Source organism: Schistosoma haematobium, chromosome ZW, assembly GCF_000699445.3.
Source record: "Schistosoma haematobium chromosome ZW, whole genome shotgun sequence".
Taxonomy (NCBI): domain Eukaryota; kingdom Metazoa; phylum Platyhelminthes; class Trematoda; order Strigeidida; family Schistosomatidae; genus Schistosoma; species Schistosoma haematobium.
In genome coordinates this window covers 11,719,164-11,739,569 of record NC_067195.1, presented here as the reverse complement: position 1 = coordinate 11,739,569, position 20,406 = coordinate 11,719,164, and the positions used below count along the sequence as shown (strand labels likewise).

Sequence of the window (20,406 nt, the reverse complement as noted above, 5' to 3'; positions counted from 1 at the left end):
CACGATCTATAAATACCTACAACTTTCCGATGTTTGTTTATACTATTTGAAGTAGTTTGAAACGAAAAAGCGAAACGTTAAGCTATCAATAAACGAATCAGTTTTAGAAAATCAAATTTCAAAGAAAGCGAATCGAAAATATGCATCGTTATATTTCCTAAGCTGAAATTGTATATATCATATCACAATTATAAGGAGTATTATCCAATTGGATAAAACTATAAATATGTTTCGCAATATCATCGGAAAGTAGATACAAACAAACAAATCGAAGCAATGACAGAATAAATCATAACATATCAAGGTTTAAGAGTAACGGTAGGACTGAAAAGAAACAAGTTAGAAATTGTACAATAAACATGAATTTACATGGGGTTCAACAGAAGGGATTGTCTCACAGAGACAAAAATCATTGACATTTGAAAACTAACCAGATGTAAAATAACACATAACACTTCTAATCACTTTTCCTAACTAATCAAGTGGCGTCGTTGTTACTGGTGTTTCCGAATGTCTTAAAATATCCAATTCATCTTCCTTATCTTTCATTTGTAAATCTCTCACCATTCGCAGTATATCCTTTACAGAAACGTGTATTCCTTTATCTAAACATACAGTAATACGTATCAGTCCGTTCGTATCGATTACAAAAATGCTCCTACATCAAGCAAAAATAAGTAAGCGTCAATGAATAACAACTAAATGGTAATTTATAAGACATTATTTTGAAACTTTTTTTCTTAACCATATAAAATTGACCAACATTTGAGAAATTAAGAAAATAACATTTACAGATATATGTATTGTTGTACAAAATGTATTCGATAAATGTTATAAAATTCAGCAACAAACTGTAATCGATTTACCTTACAACGACTGAAAATATATTTGTATCAAATTGCTTAATTGTTCTTTTTTTGAAAACAAATTGACCACTGACGATTAGTTTTTAAAAGAAACTTTCTCAGATTTAATATGACACTGCCGGAGTAGATACATATGTGTGCTTACGAAAGAAAACGACAGTTAGTTAGTAAGTAGAAACACTGAAAATTCTTCATCTTTACCCTTGCAAGAACGGCAATTTAATTTCAAATTTAGATAAACAAGAAACATTACAGTATGTTGGAAGCTGGAGGTTATAGATTTTATATATCGTGAAACTAACATTGATTTACTTCAGCTTAACAGCTAAATAATAATAGTCGCAGCAAATCATCAGGTAACTAAAGTTAGAGTTTGAGTTCAAGTTTCACTTTTATTAATTGTCAGCTATTTTAACCAATAAATCACACATCATGAACCACTTTCCACTAAAAATATATCATTTCTGTGGTGTAAATTCATCCATATACGTCAAACCTCAACCATGTTTTTCTAATGATAATTCGTTCGACTTTCTTCATTTACAAAAATAATAAAAATAATTTGATACCCCTGTAAAACTATCTAACAAATGTTGAAAATTAAGGTGTGGTTTCCCTAAATTTGGTTAACATGTTAAAGAGATTTTGTTTCATAATGAAAAATATATAATTTTGCCATTATAGTAATTACATGTAAAATTGACATCTAAGTACATTTTGAAGAGAACAATGTAAGTGATGCATTGATATTGATTTAATTGTTTTCATAATTACTAAAAATTATCACTTTGCTTTGGAATATATATATATACATAGTATTTAGATAGAATAAAACGAAATGTTATTCAGTAATTGACAAACTATATATCATGAACAGTATTATTATTCAGTTATATACCTGCCCATAATTAATTTAAAATTTTCGTAAAATACACCCATCATTAACCATGGCAACCCTAGATCGATAACACACATCTTTTATCCTCCTTCCCTAAAAATTTAACTACTATAGTTATAAGAAGACGAAGATTATCAGAACTATGAGATATATTAACGCAATACATTTCGAATAATCTAATCACACATATACTTGTCAAGGGCATAGTTATATACAAATGAATTTATGACGACATTAATAATAATAATAATGGTGATAAGCATAGATTGATAGTGGCTAGCAGTGGAATGAAGGACGCACGTTTCGTCCAATTCGGGACTCATCAGCCGGATGTACCTGCATCTCAGAGTTGATGTTCACTCATGGGCTCGAACCCAGAACCGCTGGCGAATATTAAAAAAGATTATTAGTCTTACTTCCTAAACTTTACTACAATGAAAAGGTTTTATAGAAAGGCTTACATTAAAGCACTTCCATTATCCTCATTAGAAACTCCATATGCTTTGCAGATTCTCATATTTTTATCTTCTAGTAATGGAAAATGGACATTTTCACCAAGTCCATTCTTCTGAATTGGCGCGCAATACCATGCGATATGAGATTCTAGGGAATCCGGAGAGATTGCTAAAATTTCACAATTGATTTCTTGAAAGTTTGACAAATAACTGTTGAAATTTAATAGCTCCTGTGATGATAGTTTTAGGCTATAAATAATTTAGTATGAAAAGGACTGATAAATTAACTATGCTCTACAAAGAATGAAGGCAGTTGCACAAATAACACTATAATGTAACAATATTTAGTTATTTAATGATTTAAGACAGTTAGAAAACACCCTGAATACAAGTCACGTACTGGTTGTCACCCTTCAGCAAGATGTCTGAAACGTGAAGAGAACTATTGCTACCGGTGGCACGTGGTTTGAATCTCAAGAACAGAATCAGTTCTCACGATATTGTAGGCTAGCCTTGTCAAAACTATGCCTAGGGCTTCTTTTTAAATGTCATACAACACCTAACACCATAACAAAGTATATGTGACATTTTAACCTCAATCAACATTATTAATCAGACGAGCTTTAGTTTCTGCATGGCTTACATTGACACCAAGATACCTGTTTCAAATTATTACTAACCTACCAAGAAGTTTAAATGAAATTTTCGTAAACAGAAAGACTGATCGTCCACTCAATGCTTCTATTACTCTTCACTAAGCAATGGACAAATATATTTTGATATTTGCGTATTTACCTAGCTATTAGCATAGCAAGTATAATAAAAGGTCTTTTTAGTAGTTGCTTTTCGTAAAATTGAGGATAGTGATCTTTCGCTTTTACATAGAAGAAAAACAGTAGAATTCTCGCACAGTAACTGAAGGAGCATCAAGGCTAACATTATAATCGTTTGCATACGTATATATTCAGTATAATAATTATAAATCCATTCGTTTTTTTATCTAGAAAAATATGAAGTAAATGCATTTAATCATAGGTTAATACTCAACTTTATGTAGTCTAGTACTTAATCCTGATCTAATCTTGTCGACTAAGCTCACAACATCGTAATTAAAGCGGCTAACTCATATTTTATGTTTTTAGTGAGATAGTCGATTAACATCAGTTGGAATTCAGTGGAGTATACTCCAGAAATCAAATGATTCTCCGTATGGAGCACAAGGCATCCAAAATACATTGTTACTTCACTGTCTACCTTTTACGTGGTTAGACTCCACCAGTTTTGACTCTTCCTTAGAGTTAATCTTAGAGCTAATAATTAGTAAAGAGACGATTATTATTTGGTTAAATTATCTGTAGAAATTAGTTGAATTTGGAATGATAGCAACAATTACCCTAATTATTTTTTTACCAAATTTTGCTTCTTATGAAAGCAATTTAAGTTTTGAAACTGCTATTGAATTGTCATACTAAATAATATCATTCATGTTGCGTCAAAAAAACGGTCATACATCCTGTACTCCGCCTCTAACCTTTATATAATAGATAAAATATCTGTTCACTTGTTCAGTTCAACTCCAAAACCCTTTTTGCGTTGTCAGTTCTTAATATACATTCGACTTAAAATGTACCAAAGGTAATGGCTGGATCGATATCTCCCCTACCCATTTTTTTGTTTTCTTGTTTGCTCTGATTATTAACGCATACACAAATTGTTCTTTCCATTTTCTGTTGATTGATTTTGACCGGACCATTATGTAGTTTCCTTAATTCCTTAGTTTGGAAAACTTTCTGGTTTCAACCGATCTTTGGTCATTCAGTAAATATATGCTCTTTGGAGTAAACTTAAGAATTTAAATAATTAATATGGCTTAGCTTATAAAATTGTATACGGGTTTAATAATGTCTTCCAAAATATAAATATTTATCGGTTAGGCTGAAGCTGTAGATAAACAATCACCGATGATACTTTGCGTTTTGCTAGAAATTGTACGCTTTATATGTCTTTTCATGCCCTTCAAATAAAACAATTAAGTTATTGCAAACACTTTTTCTCGTGTAGAAACGATGATTTATCTGAATCTGCATTCTATTTTTTTTAACTTAGAAGTAATCACTGCAATAGCGTTTAACAGAGTCCCTCAGCAATCTCCAATAGCATGCTCTGAAGCCAACCTAATGAAACATTTATTTGTTTTAAAATTCAGTAGACTAGTGAAGGAAGTTTTCGATAAATTATTAGTAAACTAATTTCTACTGAAAATTCAGGAGTCAACCCAATGAATAACTAGACGAAGAAATGTGGAGAGCTTGTTAAGACGAAAGTAAAACCCCAGTAAAAATACCGTTGTGATGGAAGTTTCTAGGCTGAATTCTCAGACGTTGCCCGACCACGGAGTCTTGTTTTATGTACTGTGTCTTCTTTTGAATACTGTAAGGATAAAGACCCGTAATAATCAGTAATGATAAGCCATAAATTATAAATTAGTGAAAGTTCTAAAGCAGTGACTAATAAACGTTTTCTAGCGCTGTGGGCACTTCTCAAAGTCTTCAAGTCTATTGATGAGTAAGTGTTTCCGATTATATTCTCCATCAGCTTGATACCTCACCTCAGATTCTGCATCGGTCTGCTTCACTGTGTCTCAACGCGAAAGTTAATACACTTGGGTGAGTTCAACGAGTGAATAATTTGAGTGACAAGACGTTCCAAGCCATTCTAATGCGAACATAAAATCATTCAAGTCTCCTCCCCTTATCTTATTTTAAACCCTAAAGTAGTGTCATGCTGACGTTTTGTATCTTAAATGAATGTTATATAGTAGTTTAGCTCTGTCTAGGATCAATCTTTCACTAGACCATAAAATTAAGGTTAAAAATCAGAGCAGAACAAACGCACAGACAGATCTCGCATTTCCAGTGAAGCGGCCAATAACTGCAACGTCTTACACGAAAAACTAAATAAACAATATTGCCTAATTATCTCGTATACCCTAAATATATATACATATTATTGTACAGAAATTGGTAACATCCCAATCTCCCTATTTTAAAGGACATTCTGCCTGTTTAGAGTAAATTTCGAAGAAGCCAAAATAAAGAAATTTGGAGGTCTTTTGAAAAGATGGTATAAAAACCTCGAAATTTCCCCAGGTCTGTGGTCAATCCTCAAAGTGTTTGGAGAAATATTGAGTTTTTTCAAACATTTCCGCAAGATCTTATAACATTTTAGGGTTTTTCCCAAAACATTCCAGAAACCTTGGTGAAAGCTAACATATTTTTACAACTTTAGCGAAAACCCTCAAATTTACCCAAAGTTTCCTCAAAATAAGGGAAAACATGTCTGTAATTGTTGGCAGTAATTCTTTTAAAAAAACCTACAAGTTCGAAGGATAAAATATGGCGACCAAGTATTTTCCAACATAATCTTCTAATCTTGTCACACCTTTGGTCCCGTTCTGCAGTGATTTCGTAGAAAAGGCAGGTGCTCTGCTGCAAACTCGGCGAACCCGGAGGTCTTGAGAAAGCTTATATTTGTGAGGCAAATATATAAAGTTAACCATCACTACCTTATATTGTTTGTACATAGTTCTGCTGTCAGTGAAAATATGTAGTACTTTTGAAAAAGAGACGACTTTCAAGGTCATATAGAGGCCATCGATCGGCATTTCAGTATTCTGTCCTGGTGTTCAGATAAGAAGGTCCCAATAACAACTTATTACTTGGCTGTCTACAGAATGTTTTGTATGACATTAGATTTTAATTTCTTGGCTGATAACTTCCGATTTTTATCTACAGAAGGCAGAACGATAGAAGTTTCTGCATTCAATATTCAATCACTCGGTGTTATTCTCGCAAGCCAATGCTCGTGAAAAACGATTTCTTGACAAGATCACATTTACCCAGCTCGTTTTTTACTCCCGAGAAACGGAAATGTTTACAAAAATGGCCAGCTAGTTTCGCCAGCTAAGAGTTATCAAATCTTAATTCGGCTAGACCGCCAACCGTTCTGGGACAATGCTATTATTTTATTATGCTATCATTTTGTTTGAAAGCATCGACAGTTTTTTTTTGGCTTTCACTCATCCATTTTGGTTCTGTTATGACTGTGAAAAATAATGCTGCTGATTAAGGGGTAGCGAATTATTGATCAGACCAAAGACGCACAAACACGTAGAACGACCTAGTGTTCTGATTGGCCTAGCTTCCCTGTCTAACCTAGCCAGTTTAGTCCAGAACACAAGTCACAGCCTCGGATATATGAATCATTATATTTCAAACATACTTTGTTTATATACCAGTCAAGCAGACCACAACGTACCACAAAATAGAAAATAATATTGTACAATATTGGCCTACAGGAAAATAACACGTTAAATAAATATTGACCAATAAGATGATACCATTTCATGTCCAAGGATAGCATTAGGCTTAACAGGATAATTTTTGGGATATTTTCCTGAATATCCCAACACCTCCCTTTTTTGGAGATCAAGAGTTGATGTCCGGATTTTAATTTTTTCTCGCGTCTATCCTCCCCCTCGAAATAATGTTGGGTCTTCATAAACCCAAATTACAATTAATTTGATTGTATTTAAAACACATTGCACAGGGAATCCAGTAAAATCGACCAGATAATGAGGATAAACACCATTCAATTCGAAATCATCAGAGTTCAAATCTTCTGAGATATTGTTGTCAAATTTATGGGGAGCATCACTAGCAGATAATGGATGATTATGGTAATCCGCGTCCAACAAAACTGTACCAGGTTCTTGATTATTAGTTGATGCGTGAAACACATTTTCTGGCAAAACAATGGGATCTTCTCGTGAGCTGGATACGTTGCTGTCTGCACATGCTGTTTCGGGGGTAACGGAGTTCGAATCCATTACCGGGCATGTTTCTGAAATGGAAAGTACTGGACCACTGGGCGCATCATGGATGACTGCCGTTTCGTTTGAAGTACAGTCAACCGAGGATTCATGGAGGCTGCTGTCATTTTCCAGCTCACTGTGTAATTCAGATATCAATAGATCCACTTCCGTCGCATCTTCATAGCATGACTGATTTAGCAGCTGCCTGCGGAATTTGACTAATAACTCCAAATGTCGTTCAAAGAGCAGCTGTAATCGATCGGAAGGGAGAGTCATTTTTTTCGAATCAGCACCTGTGATGAAAATTACTGTACGAATAAGACCAATGTCGTTGAAGGACAGTGACGACAATCTGGATGCTGATTGTTTGAATAATTAGACTGGAATTAGTCCAATTACAGAATGACTTTGGATTGTTTATTTTTCTTCACCCCATACTAGATGACTTGGTCCATGATCTTCTGATACTTCACAGACGGTTCCAGACGTTGAATAAGTAAGGCCAAGTTTATTATTGAAACTCGAGTTTCACTATGTACCAAACTCTGCCCACTATTATTCCTAAAATTTATCTGTGATCCCTCAGTAGACATAAAATACCCAGTTTTCATCCGCCGAGACAGTGAGAAATGTTGAAAAGTATTCAAATACAAGGGTGATTCACGTGAACTTCAAAGAGAGCTCGCTCTTCCAGTGAAATTGACGCTCAGGAATAGATTGATATTCAAATGGTTCAAATGGTTGTGGACGGAATAGAAGAAGCTTTCGCTTAACAGGCTTCCGTGTCTAGTAGCAGGGGATCACCAAATCCTCCAGGCAGGAACCTAGGTATGTTAACAATAAAAGAGGAAAAGAGATTGGTAAATCATAATGTGATGCTGTTCTTGGTCCTTAAGAATAGGTCAAGTTGCCTCTTGAAGGACTCCTGAGAAGTCGCTTGGACTAGCTCGGCTGGCAGCGAATTCCAGCTTTTGACAACTCTTAAGGAGTAGAAATTGTGTCTACATTCCGTCTTGCTATGTTGTGTTTCCAGTTTCTGGGTGTTACCCCTTAGGTTGTTATTCGAACTAAGCTTAAGTAGGTGTTTAAGAGGATGTCCAGAAGTGTTAAGAATACTATAAGCCATTAATAAATCACCTCTAAGACGCCTATATTCTAATGGGTAAAGGTCTAGTGAACGGAGGCGTTCTTCGTAAGGCTTAGATTTGAGTCCTCGAACTGATTTCGTGGCTCGCCGCTGGATACGCTCCAAAGTGACCTTGTCCTTTTGGAGTGAGGGGGGAGTACTATGTTTCCGTACTCTAAATGGGGACGGATAAAACTATTGAAGATTGTATGGAAAGTTCTCCTGCCAAACTGTTCAAAAATGCGCTTCAACGTTACCAGTGCAAGGTTTGCTCGGAAGGCATTTTTGTCACAGTTGGCGTAAGACTTCAAATCATGGGGCACCAGGACTCCTAAATCTTCTTCGACTTGGGATACTACTAGAGAGGAGTTTCCTAAGTTGTGACTGTAGTTTGCAACATGTCGCAGATGGACTACTTTACACTTTGAAGTGTTAAAGGTAAGTCCGTTATCGTCTGCCCAACTTTGAAGTCGAGTCAGATCCTCCTGAAGTGCCTGTGTATCGTCTTGGTTGCGTATCTCTCTCCAAAGTTTCACGTCGTCAGCAAAAAGTAATAAATCTGACGTTACCTGTTGAGGAAGATCATTTATGCAGATCAAGAAGAGAAGAGGCCCTAGTACTGAGCCCTGGGGGACCCCACTAGAACATTCCATAGCCTGAGATAAAGTGAAATTAACCCTAACCTTAAAGTGTCGATTTTTTAGGTATGAAGTAAGCCAATCGATTAGGGGTGGTTTGATACCTAGTCGTTTGAGCTTGTTGATAAGACACAAGTGGTTAACCTTATCAAAAGCTTTTGAGAAATCAAGGTAAATGACGTCAAGCTTTCCCTTGTAATCGAGGATGCTTGTCCATTTGTCCACCGCAGTCAGCAGGTTGGTTATATAGGAGTAACCCTTCCTGAAACCATGCTGTTGGGGTGAGAAGAAATTTAAGGACAGTAGGTAGTCATTTAAACCGTCGCATATCAGGGACTCCATGAGTTTTGAAGGTAATGACAGAAGAGCCACCGGCCGATAACTTGAAGGTTCATTGCGTCGACCACCTTTGAAAATTGGTGTGATGTGAGCCAACTTCCAATTTTCCGGTAATTTGCCTCGGCTAAACGAGTGAGAAAACATCACGCTAAGCGGCGTTGCCAGGATTGAGGCTGCCTCCCTCAGTATGGCAGGATGAACCATATCCGGGCCAGGAGAAGTGTCTAGTCTCATGTGCTGCAGTTTCCGGAACACCAAGTCAGCGCTTAGGTCAACTTCAGAAAGTCCTGTGGAATTGCAGATGAAACTGTCGTCAGTAAAGTTGATGTCAGCCGGTTGAAATGTTTGAGAGTAATGTGCCGCCAGAAGGTTAGCGGCGTCGCCATCGTTGTTGGTCGGGCCGTTAAGACCTAGCAGTTGAGAAACTCCTGTTTTGGCTTGACGAAGAGAGGCTGCATAACGGAATAAGCTTCTAGGGTTAGAGGCGAATTTGTCCATAAGCTTTGTTTGGTACTGAAGCCTGTCTTCTCTTATAGCCTTCGTGCATATGTTCCTGATATGTTTATATTGCCTATACGCTCCATCGTTATTAGTTCGTTTTTATTCCGCCCAGCAGTGCCTTTTGCGGCTTAGCAGGCGAAGGGTACGGTTCTTGATTACTGTAGGTGGCTTGCATCTTTTGGGAACCGTTTGAGGAACTGAATGGTCTGTAGCACATAAGAGCGTGTGCAGTAAGAAGTCCCAATGACCATCCACATCGAGTTGAGGGTGAACATCCCAAACCACCTGTTGTAGATAGTCATGTAGAGCTGGGACATTCAGCCGTTTAAAATTCCAACGCAAATTATTGTTGGGATACCTTAGCTTAGTTTTGATGACAAAACTGAAGGCTATGACGGCATGATCGCTCTTTCCCAGAGGAGCCAGGATTGAGAGGTTGTCGACTAGGAATTCTTCGTTAGTGAATACACAGTCTAAGCGCGATGGTGTCTGACTGTTTCTCCAACGAGTTGCCGACCTCACGTTTTCATATAAGCCCAAGTCATCGATGAGGTTGTAGAACCGAGCTTCAATTGAGTTGTCGCCTCCAGTGTACGTGTGTTCCGCGAAGTTGACTCTAGGGAGATTAAAGTCCCCTAGAATCAGGATGTGTGTGAAACCGAGACGGATAGAGCGGGATAGTCCTTCCAGCATACGACTATCGTACTCGATGTCAGCAGTTGGCTTTCTGTAAATAACTCCGACTAGACACCTCGAAGTACTAGACAATCTTACAGAGCACCATATGGATTCCTCAAGATTGTTAAACTCGGGGTTGTGAACTTGGTGCACCTCCAGGCAAGAGCTTATGTATATGGCTACTCCGCCCCCAATTCCTGTTTTTCTGTCGTTGCGGAACAAAGTCATCCCAGGTAATGCTAACTCTTGGTCCGAGAACTGAGAAGATATCCAGGTTTCAGATATTCCTATCAGATGGGCCTTATTAGCGTTGCTAAGTTCACGTAGTTCATCCAGTTTGTTTGGTAGACTCGCGGCGTTCATATATAAGCAGTTTATGCTTTCAATTTGGAACGCGTGAGCTTCGTCCTGTTTTTCTGTATGAACCTTATGTGAACGGACAGGTAGCCCACCTATATGAGGTTTGCCGAGGTGGTAGGCCCTGTCCTTTACACGTTTTTTTATCGTTTAGACAGTCCACAAGTGGAATGGTCAACTCCAACTTGCCTTTGTTCTTGGTCCTAGCTTCGTATGGCCTATCCGGGTGCATGTGGATTCCAGGTGGCAATCGACGTCTATTAGCACGAAATGCTTCCAGAACTGCAGCCGCCATGTGGGAAGATGGGAAGGTTATCTTCATTAGACGGGGTCTGGGGTCACCGTCCTTCTTGGCTAGTCTCGTCACATGCTGAGTCAGTATGTGTTTGAGCCTCAAGGACTGTTTGATGAATTTCCATTCCCTGATGTCAGAATGTGATTGAGTAGGGTCTGCATTTTCCAGTATACCTTGAACAATTATGTTTCTACCGCGGAAAAACTTCTCGCGAGATTCTTTAGGGATGTTTCGTATGATATTGCGCTCAGAGTACGGTATGTCGGGCAGTATTCTTACGTTACCATCTGATTTCAGCAAGTGACTTGCTAGCAAGACGTCCTCTACGTCGGTAGCATTCTTAAATGTTACTCGGAGAAGCCTCGGGTGATTTAGATGCTTAGAATCCTTTCCTCGAGTGAGCCGGGTGACCGTTAAAGGCTCTATTCTAGGAAGTTCAAGCTTCTTGTTCAATTCACCCCAGAGCATCCTGTCGTTTTTGTCCTGCAGACTGAGAGGAAGGTCAGGATTGTCAACGAGGTTCATGATAATGAGAGAATCGTCACGAACTGTTGTTAATTTACCAGGTTTCACGATGGGTTCAGGTTTAATAACTTGTTGTTTGGAGGTCAGTGTGCGTTTTTGAATCTTGGGCTCTTTATTGACCGGACGAACAGTCTTGGGGGTAGACTGTGCGACCAAATCACCAGTTATTTTCCGTGCAGCAACACTTGGGTTGCTTGGCTTAGGCGGTGATGCCTGGTTCTTTTGGGCTCTCTTAACGTGGGTCGAATCACCTACAGGGTTTTGGGAACCACTGTTGTGTCCAGGGACCCTGAGCTGGGAGACCCGAGTTTGCTTAGGGAGTCTAGTACTGTCGACGTAATGATGGTGCTGAGCCTCAACACGTCGTCATTAGTGTTGATGGATGCTCCATCGATGGTATGCCTGTCGACATCCCTATTTTTGAGTCCGTCACACGCTCTTGTTTGTCGACCGGATTTTTTACTAGTGTTATCCAAGTTAACTGACAACTTGTTCCGAAGACCTGTCAGTAGGACAATGATGTTACTCAGCAAGACAACTGCGTCCGTGCTGCACGTGACACATACCCACTTTTGGTCTGACTTGCTGAGTTTGTTGTAAGAAGTTGCTGTCAGATCTGTGCATGTTTCGTGGAACCAACCTTTGCAGTTGTCGCACTGCATGCCAGTTGTGACAGCAAAACGGCATCCCGGACGTTTGCATGAGTTTTTCATGACTGTGTTGAAGCAAACTATGTTATAGATGCTTGCAAGAGCCTAAGCCTTTTAAAAAAAAACACTAAAAAGCACACTGAAAACGGACAAACATGGACAAAACGAGTGATATAAACTGAAACTAGTTTATACGTGAAAAACAAAAAAAACCGAATGGTAAGCTGAGGCAAAACCACAGGTAACTATTTAATATAGTGAGACTCAAAAAAAAGTAATCTACCGAACGTATAGCTCAGGATAGATTCTTTAGAACTGAAATGGTACTTTTGTTGCGTAAGAACACAGCAAAAGTTTGATAAATGCAAATCACGTTAGGACTAAACTTCCCGTTCGAAAATCGCGCGTGTAACACCTAATATATTTCGTTCCCACCCAGACAAATCAAAAGACAGATTCGAGGAGATCAGAAGAGTGCATTTGGCGATTACCAATATATCGGAATTCTCTGATCTAATCTGGCTAGAGATTGCGGTAGATGTTGAGCACAGCGTTACCACACGTGATCTGGTACGGATGCATGACTGAGCGTCTTCAGCTAGATGAGTCCACTAAAACATATGGTCGGCACTCAATGTCGAAAACTTACAGAGCTATTTATTTTGGGGATTTATTTAGCGCTACAGGTCACTCCCGCCCTAGTGGGTTAGTGATGACCCTAAGACGTGGCCAGCCAGAAGTTTATACCCAGCGTGTTTGTCATTGGTAAACACTCTTCTGATAGCTTGCTAGATTTAGCATCATCTGGTCGTCTTTCCTTACTATATGGGACCGAGGTACAACATAGTAAAAAAAGAAAAAGTGCAATGAGAAATTCGGTTCCTCGACAACTTCATCGTTTTTTCCCAGCCGTCCTGGAAAAGAAAAAAGAAAATGTAAGTGCATGTTGAAATACACCCGTTTGTGCGTAAAAACACAACGCCGGCGAAAAAATGGAAAATAAACTCATGAATAAGTAATTGCGTTAAAAAATGTATAATGTTATTTTTTGTTTTGCTTTTTTTGAAATAAAAATATAAATATATAAGCAAATTAAAATTGATTTGTTTTTTTTAAACATTTTCCATATCGTAAAATGAAAGATCGAGATAATATAAAATTTCGGGTAGTGCCTTACGTGCATTAGTCGTTTAAATGTTCTGGAAATCTTACTCTTCTTCCTGAACGCGTCGTTTTAAGTTTATTTTCAGATACATTCGGAGTATCATCGCATGTGTTGGTTGTCGATTGAGGAATTATGGGTGGAGTCGTGTCGTTCGATTGTACCGAAGAGAAATCGACGTGAATAGGATCTCCTTCTAAATACGCTTCTTTGAGGCGATCGATGCTGATGCTAGCGTTTGCTCCGTTCTTATCGACTATATAGAACTTAGATTCACGTTGAAGAACTTTGAAAGGTCCTTCGTATGCTGATTCGAATGGTCGTCGACGCGGGTCTCGACGAACGAAAACGTGTGTACTATATCGTAAGTCAGGTTGAACGATAACATCGGTGGATTGTGGTGGAGTGGAAGCAGGTTTAACTGAACGCATGGCGTTTGTAAGCCTGTGCGTGTAGGAGGTTAGATCCATGTTCATTGAATAGGATGAAGGATCCACGAATTCTCCTGGAAGTCGAAGTGTCGTTCCATAAACGAGTTGAGCCGCAGTATATCCAATGTCAGCTTTCACTGCATCGCGAATACCTAGTAAGACGAGTGGAAGAGCGTTGGTCTACTGTGAAACGTTTGCAGCTGATAGTGAAGCTTTTAGTTGTCGATGAAAACGTTCTACCAACCCGTTTGCTTGTGGATGGTAGGCGGTCGTTCGGAAGCGAGTGATTCCTAAAAGTGTGGTCAGACGACGGAAAAGTTCAGATTCAAACTGAAGTCCGCGATCTGTAGTGATGGTTGAAGGGCAGCCGAAGTTTGCTACCCATCGTTCGACGAAGGCGCGAGTCAATGTTTCAGTAGTGATGTCGTTGATAGGTACTGCTTCTGGCCATCGAGTGAAACGGTCTACGCAAGTTAAAAGATAAACGTATCCATTCGAATCTGGTAACGGTCCTACCAAATCCAGATGAACATGGTCGAAACGAGCATCGGGAGTTTTAAATGAGCCTAAGGGACATTTATTGTGTCTGATAACCTTAGATTTTTGGCAGCTTACACAGGAGCGTGCCCACTCCCTCACGTCTTTATTCATGCCAGGCCAGCAAAATCGTTCTGCTACAAGCTTGATGGTTGCTCGAACACCTGGATGAGAAAGTTTGTGCAATGTATTGAAGACATTGCGTCGATAATGTTTCGGCACGATTGGGCGATCCCTACCTGTAGATGTGTCACAAAGTAAGGTTTCCTTACCTGCTCTCATCTGTTTGATGCGTAGTTTAAGGGTTGTTGAGGATAACTCGTGCTGAAGATCAGTGTCTTCTTTTTGAGGCTCGGCGAGTTTCAGAAGGTCGATTCCTTGGAAACTGTTCAAGGAAGTTATGCGAGACAAGGCGTCTGCAACTACATTGCTTGCTCCAGAGATGTGTTGAATGTCTGAAGTAAACTGCGAAATGTAGTCCAGTTGTCGAGACTCACGGGGAGAGTACTTGTCTGAAGGAGAGCTTAGAAAGAAGGTGAGCGGTTTATGGTCAGTGAAAAGAGTGAATTCACGGTCTTCGATATGATGTTGAAAATACCGTACAGCACAATACATAGCTAGGGGTTCCCTACCGAATGTGCTGTACCTCGATTCAGTTTCTAGCAACCGTCTAAAGAAAAATGCCAAAGGTTGCCAGGAGTTGTCAACCCATTATTGTAAGACTCCTCCGATTGCCGAGTTGGATGCGTCTACTGTAGATGCAGCCAACTCGTCTAAGGCGTTATTCTGAAACGAGACCAGGACCGCTTGCACCTGTTGGGGAAGTTTAGACAAGAAAAGTTGTTTGAATAGGCCTTCGTCGAAAGTTCTTAGGCCTATCACTTCTCTCATTCTTTTCAACATGTCCGTCGCAGAACCGTGTTGCAAGTCTATGTTATTAAAGAGTTGATCTAACCTTTGTCGATCGGTTAGGTCTCCTCGTTCAAGAATCGAACGTTTTAAGGTTTCGTTCGGGTCAGAAACATCACTAGTAAACATACTGGGTGTTACGTACCTGTTGAATTCCCGCGGTAGTGCCTTGACTACTGCGAGGAATTGTGCACGTGTGTCGTTCACGCCGTGCTCGTGGAAGTCGGCTTCTGCGTAGTAGAACCAGGCTTCGATATTGTCGGGCCAGAAGGACATGAGTCGGAACGAGGGTAGGGACATGGTCTTAATCTTAAATGCCTTAGGAGTCTGTTCGGTCATAGGGGAATATTAGGTACGAGAATACGAGGGAAAAATATGTAGATATCCTAAAACACGAAAAGAAAACATCACAATGTATAAAAAATAAAAAAATAAGGCAATAATGTATAAAAATCCCAAAATGGAACAGACTCACAGTTGCAATCAGGTGTACCAGATCACGTCGGTCCCACCGATGGTCGTATCTATATGGGTTTTGGGCATGAACTATATCACGTTTAAAATAAGCAAGGTTTTTGAGGAGTTTGAAGGAGAGAATCAAATTGGACCTAAGCCTTACTTTCCATAGTGGTTCTAATTCTAAAATATGGCATCGGGAACTGTAGTCAATGAATGAGTCAGTCTTAAGTATTTTGCAGGTGAAATCCCGTTGTATTTCTTCCACTCAAAGTATATCGGATAGGCGTAAGTTGAAAAACAAGAACGAACAGTATTCAACGATAGGTCTTACACATACCCTGTACAGAATGATTTTAGATTCATTTTGAAAAAAGTCATGAAGAATGAAGCCTAGCAATTTCCTTATATTATGTGCTTTGACTGAAATATGTTCAGAGAAGTTAATACGGTGTGATTAATGTACATATTGGCCAGTTTCTGGTGCCAGTTTGGGCATTGTGTTCTTTTTAAGAGACGTGTCTTAAGTACATGGCCAGTCGCATTTCTCTGTGTTGAGCTTCAACCTCTAGCGCTTGCACTAGTTGTCCATTTTATTGAGTTCATATTGGATTGCTTGCATAGTACTATGTACATAGCAAATCTTAGTTTTATAGATGATTTTTAAGTCTTCAGCATAATAGCAGGTCTTACCGGGTGAACATATCCGCAACGCAACCATGCAAACTTAATGTATCGCCCAGGGTCATCTGTGCGTTCAAGTAACCACAGATTTTGTCATTTCATAATGTATTTTTAATTAAATAACTAGATTATGTAGTTATTTTTGTTCTGTTTTTAATTTTTATTCGCCACGTCCGACTGCGTTACACTGTACGTCCATTGCACGCTGGGATGATATCTCAAGTCATAGTGAGTTTATTCACATAGTTGATCGTTTCCAGATAGACTGTTAGTGCATGATTTTACTGAAGAAAGGTTTGTTGTACTGTAAAATATGTTTTTACGGACAACTGCCCGTTGTCTTCAGTATGAAAGCAGTATATATATATATATATATATATATATATATCCTTCGTTTTCTCTTAGGTAAGTTCGACTGGCCTATATTTCGTGTTTTTGTTCTATCGGCTGAATTTTGTTCATTTGACTCTGTCTAGCAAAATGTCTGTGTAAATGGAACAATAATTATGACACTTGCTTAGTTTAGTATTCTTGGTTGTCGCAAAATTCAGTTTAGTTGAAAGAATTATGGTATTCTTAAGTATAGTGCTTGAAGCCTGTAGCGAAACAGATCAGTTTACTAAGTAGAGCTGCCTGTTTTTGATGAATATACTGATTCAAATCAGTCTGATTAAAAATAGGAAAAAAATGCCTTTGGTACTGTTGCTGTTATACATTATAAGATAGCTTTAAGTACGTTTGGTGTTTATTTGTAGACAGTACGTCTAACACTTCATGTTTCAGGACCACTGTCATTAAAGAATTTCCTTGGCAATAACATCGGTAGCAGGATAGCTAAGTGTCTGAGCTTTTATTTGCCTGCAAAACAGCAGTAGAGTCTTAAGTGAGGAGTGTTCTGTCTTAATTAAATGCTGATGGCTGTGGACAGATGTTAAGAGTCTTTTTGACAACTGGAACTTTTAGTTTACCAGATACTAAATCAACTTGTATATCTTTCTGTAAAACCAGACGCAGATGCATGGGAATACTTAAGTGAGAACAAAATAATAAAAGCTGTGCGATGCTGTACTTTGCACAAGTTTTAGTAGCTGGCGTGATCTGATATTTATGAAGTCGAGGTAAATCACAGCTGCATAAATTCTTTCCTTAGAAACATGTAATTTGTTTATTTACCTTTTCAACATTCTTGATTATATCCATTACTATCTTTTATTTACAATGTAACAGGAATGAGCCGTCACATATCTTACAAGGTCATTCAGCTTTATAACTATGGCCCTATGAAACTTTATGGGAGACCCAAGTAACAGCAGATTATTAAAAGCATATCGGACGTCCACTTTAGTCTCACAACCACTTCCAGTGTTTTGGGGTTACTTCTTATACCCTGCCGTTTGAAAGGAAGCAACTACTGCAGCTTCACTTTACCAATGCTACAATGTAATTTGGAACCTGGTGTAAATATCTGTTTCATATCCCATTGTTAATTAAAGTTCGTGAATAAATTTATAGGCTTGATGCTACTTCGTTTTATCTAGTTAATCGTTGTAAGAAACTGGTGAAACGCGAGCCTGTGAGCACCTAGTTGATATGTAGTAGTTTCAAGTTAAGACAGTTGACTCAGTCACACATCCCAATAGTCACTGCCTGTAATCTTAGTTTCTGATTGAAATACCATATGGTAAGTAAGCAACGGTAAACCCCTAAGTCCGGGCCTCCTTATAACCTATTTCAGCAGCCATGATGTGTTGCAGTAGTACGTTGATGGGTACGCGTTTGAGCCATAGTTGTTTATTGGGATGCCGTCGGATTTCTAATCAATACCTTAGCTACACTGACGGGTCACTAGTATCGTGAGGGTACGCGCCCGTCAAAACGAAACTACAGGCCCATTCAATGTTTTCACCCCCTTATACGAAATATAGCAAGAAACTCTGTATTTAGTGAATACAAGAACTGGCAACGCAGCAGACGCACATGATTTATGTTCATTGATTATCTGAAATAGAGAGTACGAGTACTAGCTTAATAGACGCATTTATAGATACCTAGATTTTGGCTTCCAAAGAACCAGTGGACTTACCATGTTCAGAAACTGTAGCCAGACGCCTCATGCGTATTAATTCATCAACATGACCTATCAATTGCCTTAGTGTGTCCTGCACCGTCGTCTGTCCGAAAAGTGTACTGAGTGTGTGGGTTTTACTGCGTAGAGTGCGATAAAGTCTGTTCGTTTCATTATAATCTGGAGACGGGATAGCTGGTATATTTTCATCTACATCTTGAACAGCCTGCCAAGTCCATCCACTACCGGACATTGATAGCCGTCTACGAAGAACACAAAGGGTGACTGGCTATTCTTGATGTACATCAGTCCCCTTTTTTATAGTCTTTAAGGATTATAAAGCCAGCATAGGTGGTTAGCTTGCTTAGTAGAGGCTTTAGGCAATCTTCAGCTACGTATCTGCGTTTGTGACTACAGTGTGAGCTGGATTGTAGTGACCTACGTTTGCCTAATTGCCTCTGCCATGTAAATGTCTTCCACATACATTTACTGAACGCGTCTCGGTTGGACAACTTTCTCTTTAGTTGTCTGTGCGCACTTTCAACCCGGTTGTTCGTGTTGTTACCCGACGTAACGACATTGCTATTGAAAGCTGCAGCCCAAGTTTCTTTCCTACTCATCCAGTTCTTGTTTAAGTAGTCTGCGATGCGTCTGCTGCGTACACTGATTATGCGACGTGTCTGATTAAACTTAGCTACTGTTTGTTCACGCACCAGTTGACATAAGTACTGCTTGATTATCGGATTGCGGGTCTTCTTACACATAGTTCTACACACGTGGAAAGAGCATAGAGCTATGTGGGCAGTACGGTGCGTTAATTCAACAGCGGATATGATGGATCTTCCACAATCCATCACAAACGTTTCCGTTTGACTGGTTCCATTCATGATCTTTTTAAAATGATCCAGTAACCATACTACATCAACCTTCTTCTCTTCCTTGGTCCAAGCAAACATAACTGAGACACCATGCCCGCAGTTATCTGTACAAAACAACTGAAAGAGTTTATAACTAAAGACAATTAGTACGCAGGAAAATTTTACTTACTTTCCCCTGTTCGTGTTGTATGCTGAATCCAAACACACAACTTCAGGGAACCGTTTGTACGTTACAATTCGCTCGTGTGTGCTAAATGCTATTTTTGTGACCTGGTTAGCCACACCCCCATAAGAAACGAACAATTTCTCATTGTTCCGTAAGGTTGCAATTACATCGTTTAAACTTCCACAACCTAAGAAACCGTAGATATATGGGATAAGCTTACGTCCGACAAATTTATATTTTAAATTATTGACATAATGCACTGTTGTTGTCTTTTCGAAATTTTCTTCTGCATACTTAACAATAGATTCAGCACTACTTCCAGTCTTAACCATCGGGAGAACAACCTTCAACTGATCTTCACATAGTCTTCTGAACCACGGATCATTTTTCAAGCACTTCTCATCACAAGGATGGTTATGTATCATCCTCGACGACGATATGACGAACCGGTTCACAGTATACCGTAAACGAAACATGGCCTTGCAACCACCAAACTTTGACCTATGAAAATTGAAAACAATAATAATAATCATTTACCCTTTTACTCTCTGACCATAGCCCTCCGGCTTCTTTTTATGGCCAAAAGAACATACATACACTACATACTCATAGCGAATTTCCGGCTTTTCTTTATTCAGCCTGCTTTCACGTACAACATAATGAGTCCAAGTCATCTATTACTTTTTAGATGGTGTATTATCAGTAACAAACCTTTTGCAACAGATAGATAGCTTCTCTAACTTGGTCAAAGCTTGTCAGGTGCCAGGGTCTCACAATCATTTCGAAGACATTACTGGTATCCACAGCCACTGGACACTCAGTATTAGTTTGACTGGTTTATGGAGTAGCGTAATCCATAATGCTGCAGAAAATAATAAGTCTTTCATTCTGCCTGATAACAATAAATAACAGTTGGG

General features: G+C 38.9%; 1 protein-coding gene across 1 annotated transcript; it reads right to left on the bottom strand.

The window, feature by feature from the left end:
• Nucleotides 1-474: 474 nt before the first annotated feature.
• PRDX1_8 (Peroxiredoxin-1) lies at nucleotides 475-20,163 on the bottom strand (the record flags this gene model as incomplete). The annotated part of the gene is made up of 8 exons (XM_051218661.1): nucleotides 475-658; nucleotides 2,226-2,468; nucleotides 5,597-5,742; nucleotides 5,785-5,831; nucleotides 18,464-18,708; nucleotides 19,625-19,676; nucleotides 19,710-19,990; nucleotides 20,027-20,163. 8 exons carry the CDS (start codon nucleotides 20,161-20,163, stop codon nucleotides 475-477), a joined length of 1,335 nt encoding a protein of 444 aa, XP_051070394.1.
• Between the last annotated feature and the right edge of the window lie 243 nt (nucleotides 20,164-20,406).